Source organism: Balearica regulorum, chromosome 18 (genome assembly GCF_011004875.1).
Source record: "Balearica regulorum gibbericeps isolate bBalReg1 chromosome 18, bBalReg1.pri, whole genome shotgun sequence".
Taxonomy (NCBI): Eukaryota; Metazoa; Chordata; class Aves; order Gruiformes; family Gruidae; genus Balearica; species Balearica regulorum.
In genome coordinates this window covers 5,666,303-5,671,612 of record NC_046201.1, presented here as the reverse complement: position 1 = coordinate 5,671,612, position 5,310 = coordinate 5,666,303, and the positions used below count along the sequence as shown (strand labels likewise).

Below are 5,310 nucleotides of genomic sequence, written 5' to 3'. Positions count from 1 at the left end.
TGTTCATAGCTGATAAGCTATTTTTTTGTGAAATACTGCATTTTAAATGTTCATTAACTGTTTAAGTGATAAGTTCTTAGTCTGTTATGCAATTTTTGTAGCATAAAATTTCAAATAAAAGCAAACACTTACTGAGAAGTTAACCCCTATTACTTCTGAGTTTTTAACCAGATGACATGTGCATTCCATGAAATACCAAACGTAGATGGTATTGGAAGTATTTGAGAGCGAACCCATGGCGTTTCATTGCATGGTTAGCAATTTTGCAGTTTGCTGTAGGACCATTAGAACACCTTACTTCTATCAAAAACACAACCTTCAAGAAGTTTGGGGGGTTTTGTAAGCAGAGGTGAAAAGGTAAGCTGCTTTATTATTATTTTTCTTGTATTATTTGCAATGGTCTGGACAGCAGCCTGAGAAAACTGCTGGAAACGGGATTTGAGGTGGATCGATTTTTTTCCCTACAGCTCAGTTATATTGTTAAACCCTAGCACACTGAAGCGTGACAAATTAAAATAGGCTATGTCAGTATGGTAATCCATAATAGATGATTGCAAATTGAACTTTTCCATATTTAGAGAAGCAAAACGGTCACAGACAGAGGAAAGCTCTGAAGGGAACTAGCTAACCACTGAGGTTAGAGAGCTTGTTTTATTGGTAGAACGTGCACAGCATCTGTGCAAACTTGAGCTTTCAATGTCAGGGATAACCTCACATTTTTATTAAACTGGCACTTGCCAGGGGGATATTTTTTTCTTCTGAAGCATGTGGCCAGAATAAAGCACTGTGTGAAGAACTCCCGTTATCAGTTCAACTTTCAAAAAGACAGTGGACTAAAGACAACCCAGGGAAGATTTCCCCCCGCCCCCCAGCCTGGATTCAAAGATTTGTCTTGATTTCCCCTTCACCCCAGCATAACTGGAATTACAGATTATGAAGCTTGCTGTTATCTTCATACAGATGTATTTCACTTGTGTGGGCTCCACATGTTCTGCTGGATAAAATGCATTAGAGAGATGAAAGAATGAAAAGTTTCAGAACTTTAATAAATACACAGTGAAGACCTCACATGAACGTCTTCCAGAAATTATTTAACCACCACATATAATTGGTACAATAACGCACTTCAAAGGTAGCATCCATTTATTTTCAAAAAAGCACTTCTTAAATTATGGTATGCAAACATAACTGAGACTACCTGGAAGTTATTTCTGATGTACCCATTACCTTTTTAGAGTGCAAACAAACCAACATTGGTTTTGCTTTGTTGGATGTCATCTGCTGAAAGGGGTAGAAAGAACTGGCCTAGCAGGTGAGATCCTGGGCTAAAATTAATTCCTGTCTGAAAATGAGTAGGTCACTTAAACTTGCTCTGCAACTCACTCCTCACTTGCTAAGCTATGATAAAGTGTTATTATCCTTACCCCACCATATTTTGATAATAATCAAAAGTTATACAAATAGAGGCTTACGTGTTCTGATGGTAAACAGAGCACCCAAGAGTACCTCTGAACAACCGACAGGCTTCTGGGCAGGCTTTGTCGGACTTCAGCTCTGAATGGGGTTGGGCTCCTTTGGGTTTTGAGGGGATTCCTGTACTGTTAACTTAGCCTGCACTTTAGGGCAGTTGTTTATGTACCGCCCTTTCCTCCAAAGCATTTCACAAATAAGCCAAGTTTGTCTCTGTGTAGAGGTGCCCGGTGCACAGCCCTCTGTGGAGTTACAGAGCAGTCATCAGCAGTGCAGGTATTTTAAATGAGTTGAACGTGACGTCGAAGTTTGAAGATGGTATTTCTAAATGGAAACCAGACCACAGATTTGATGTGCTTACATTTAAATTCCTGTTCCTCATTCAAATTACAACAGTGTGAGAGCAGTCTGCTCTTACCAAATAAACTACTGATTCAGTAATAATTCGAGAGGGTGCATAATCTTCTGAATCGCCATACCCTCCTGTGCCATGGGAGGGTTACATAGCAATAGTCTAACTTTGTTTAGTTTTGAGATTTCATGAACCGATTACCTGGGTCTACCTGTCTATAAAGTAACTTACATGGAAGATATTCTTCAGAGCCAGCAATGCAATTTTAGATGCTTAAACTGATGTGTTCCTCTGTATTTAAATTAAGATTTCAATTTATACTTGGGTTCAAAACTTTGCCTCACAGTACTCCAATAACATGTATCATCTTATAAAAAGATACTTTGAGAAAACCCTCTGTCTTCCAGGAACAGCACGTTCCCTTCTACTGTCTGATGAAGAAATACTATTCCTAAGAAATAATATTCCAACTACATTAAGTTTTTTGTTTTGTTTTTTTTAAATAGAAATACACAGTACTTCTGCAGTTTTTCCTTCCATGGAAAAAGGTTTCAAAACTGGCAGTCAGGTAGCAGAAGTCCAACTGTGTACAGATTGTCCGTTACTGATATCCAGGAAGAGGTAACTTCTGTCCTTCCTTTGCTTCAAAAAAAGTGTAAGAGAGGGTGATCAAATCAACTTTAGCCATTTTAGGGTCCTCTACAAATTCTGGATCAATGTAGAAAAAGACAGGCATGTCAACTTCCTCTTGAGGATTTAGCCACTGTTCTTCAAAACAAAAACACTGCATGGGAGAGAAAAAAACCAAACAAGCAACAATTAGACAATAGCAGCTACGGTAAAGTTTATCTCAGCCCATGAGAGAAAGCTTCATCTTTTAAAATCGACTCTCATTCCCTGTACCCCCATCCCTAAAATCCTGGGAAGAATCAACCATGAGCAACAAGACAGCAATTCAGTTCCTCTTGTGTTACAAGGGAAAAAAAATAGCTTTTAATGAACAAACATGGAAATTGGCGTGGCTAGCTCAGATTGTTACCACCTGCCCTCAATGTCAGTTGTACTAAGTATCAAATATTTGTAAGCCACTCTAATTGGACATGTACTGCAGCTTGTTATGAAGACAGTAATGCTAAGAATGAACTCGTGCAGTCATTTGAAAAAAATCAAGGTATTTTCTCAAAATGTTGGCATGCCAAGAATGGTATCCAGGATTAAACTGAGAAATACTTAATTTATGGATACCAATTCTCATTCATGTAAAGGAAAATGTAATCTTTGCTTTGTTCACACTTACTTGTATTTTATTGAAATACTGTCCTGCTTCAAAGGGTATTACACTGTAGGTAGAGATTCCAACTATTGGTTTGTCAGTAGGATTTTTTGCTTTATAAAACGCCAGTGCAGTCTCTCCGGGTACCACCTGTATAAAGTAATTGCACAGTGATTTTTAATCCACGGCAGCCCTCCACCCCTCAAACAGAGTTCTTTAGACTTTAGCTAGAATGAGCTCACTTTCTCTTTTGCTATTTCAAGTTGGTTACTTCACTATTTCACAGATGTTTTGCTTACAGACAATTCACCCCCATTCAAAATTAAAAGCAATAATAATGGTTTATGTGCGTTTTAAATCTTAACCAGTTTGTCACTGTGACTTCTATTATTCTCAGCAGTTTAGCAGCATTTTTAAGGTAATCATTCTTTAATACTGGACTTATTAAGAAGCAGGATGCCTTTTGAGAGTTTTTATTAAGAAGCATAGAATGGTTTGGGTTGGAAGGGACCTTCAGGATCATCTAATTCCAACCCCCTGCTGCGGGCAGGGACACCCTCCACTAGACCATGCTGCCCAAAGCCTCATCCAACCTGGTCTTAAACACTTCCAGGGATGGGGCATCCACAACCTCTCTGGACAACCTGTTCCAGTGCCTCACCACTTTAACAGTAAAGAATTTCTTTCTAACATCTAATCTAAATCAACCCTCCCTCAGCTTAAACCCATTACCCCTTGTCCTGTCACTGCACTCCCTGACAAACAGTCCCTCACCATCTTTCCTGTAGGCCCCCTTCAGGTACTGGAAAGCTGCAATTAGATCTCCCCGGAGCCTTCTTTTCTCCAAGATGAACTAATTGTAATCAGTGAAGTTAGATTAAAATGCTTCTTTTTAAAAAAAATAAAAGCAGTCCTATAAGGATAGGGGCAAAAAGGGAAAGTACTAGGGGAAAAGTCCAGCAAAACCCCACAGGTTTAGATATACAACTACACCACATATATATATGTATTTATATATACACACACACACACTTTGTGATCCCTATGTACGCACTTTATGGGGTATATATCATAAAGTGTGTGTGTGTGTGTATATATATATAAACTTTTAGTAGCAATCTTTTTTTTGGTAGCTTGATGGGATGGCAGGGCAACAACTGTACTTGAACCACACAATGGGAGGCAATAAAGCTCTGGTCTCTGGCAGAAGGAGACAGCAGCCCTGCCTTCCCAACCGGCACGAAAACGAAGTTGTGAACTGGAAGTCCTGCAGCGGCTCCCAGCTCTGTGGTCTTCTGGGTCAGGGCCCAAATACGTGAATCGATGGATCTGCGCGGTCGGGGAACCAGGTGCCAGAGCCGCACGATCAAACCTCCAGGCGTAAGCGGTCTGTGTGAGCGGGAAAACGGAGTCACTCACGTAGATTTCGCTCTGCTGAGGTTTGAAGTTCCACTGGATGCTGGAGTGCACGTCCGCGTTGAACGTGACCCTGATGACCCGGTCTCTCACGGGCTCCATGCTCTCGATCTGCTCCGAGCCGTGCCCCGCGCCCGTTGTTCCGCCCACGCCGGTGGCCTGGCAGAAAGGAAAGGTGGTGAGTGACCGCGCCGGCCCCTGCCCGCGCCTCCATCGTCCTCCGCGGGCGGGAAGGGGCCGGCAGCGGCGCCGGGCCGCGGGGCTCCCGGGTACCTGGCAGTAGAGGCGGTAGAGCGGCACGGCCGCGTAGGACATGCCCACCATGCCCACGGCGGCCGCGGCGATGTAGGCCAGCGCCGACCGGTTCCGGCGCCGCCATTCCTCCTCCTGCCTGCGGGTGAAGGGGTTGGAGCTCCGCAGCCCGCGGGACACCCGCGGGGCCGGCACCCGCCCGCCCGCCGCCGCCCAGAGACCGTACCGAGCCGTCCCCTCCGGCCGCGGGGGCGCCCACCCGCCGACGCGGCACGGCCGGAGCAGGGCCCTGCCCAGCGCCAAGGCCCAGAAGGGGCCCGGCCCCCCGGACACCCGCAGGGCCCCGCAGCGCGCCCAGCCCCGCCCGCACAGCCCCATGCCGCTACCGGCACCGGGCGGGGCGCGGGGCGCAGCTCTTCTCGCGAGATCGCGGCGGCGGGGTGAGTCCGCGCGCAGGTCGCTCCGCCGCGCTGTCCCGCCTCCTCCCCGGGGCGCCGGGCTGCTACACCTCAGCTCGCCCCGCCTCACCGGCTGCCCGGCGCCCGTT

General features: G+C 45.3%; 2 protein-coding genes across 3 annotated transcripts in view; one reads left to right on the top strand and one right to left on the bottom strand.

The window, feature by feature from the left end:
- Positions 1-1,022: 1,022 nt before the first annotated feature.
- On the bottom strand, positions 1,023-5,141 carry COX11 (cytochrome c oxidase copper chaperone COX11). Of its 2 annotated transcripts, XM_075771114.1 has the most exons (4): positions 4,785-5,141; positions 4,515-4,670; positions 3,120-3,245; positions 1,023-2,606 (listed from the first exon to the last, which is right to left on the bottom strand). In XM_075771114.1, the coding sequence occupies exons 1-4, from the start codon at positions 5,139-5,141 to the stop codon at positions 2,424-2,426; spliced, it is 822 nt and encodes a 273-aa protein (XP_075627229.1). In that variant the 3' UTR covers positions 1,023-2,423. The 2 variants fall into 2 exon arrangements, with proteins under 2 accessions (XP_075627229.1, XP_075627230.1); XM_075771115.1 differs by lacking the exon at positions 3,120-3,245 and having other exon boundaries at positions 2,268-2,606.
- The window catches only part of STXBP4 (syntaxin binding protein 4), a 75,189-nt gene continuing 74,963 nt past the window's right edge, over positions 5,085-5,310 (top strand). The window contains exon 1 of the mRNA XM_075771109.1: positions 5,085-5,203. The gene's annotated coding sequence lies outside the window, so the exon portion shown is untranslated. The remainder of the gene's footprint in view (positions 5,204-5,310) is intronic.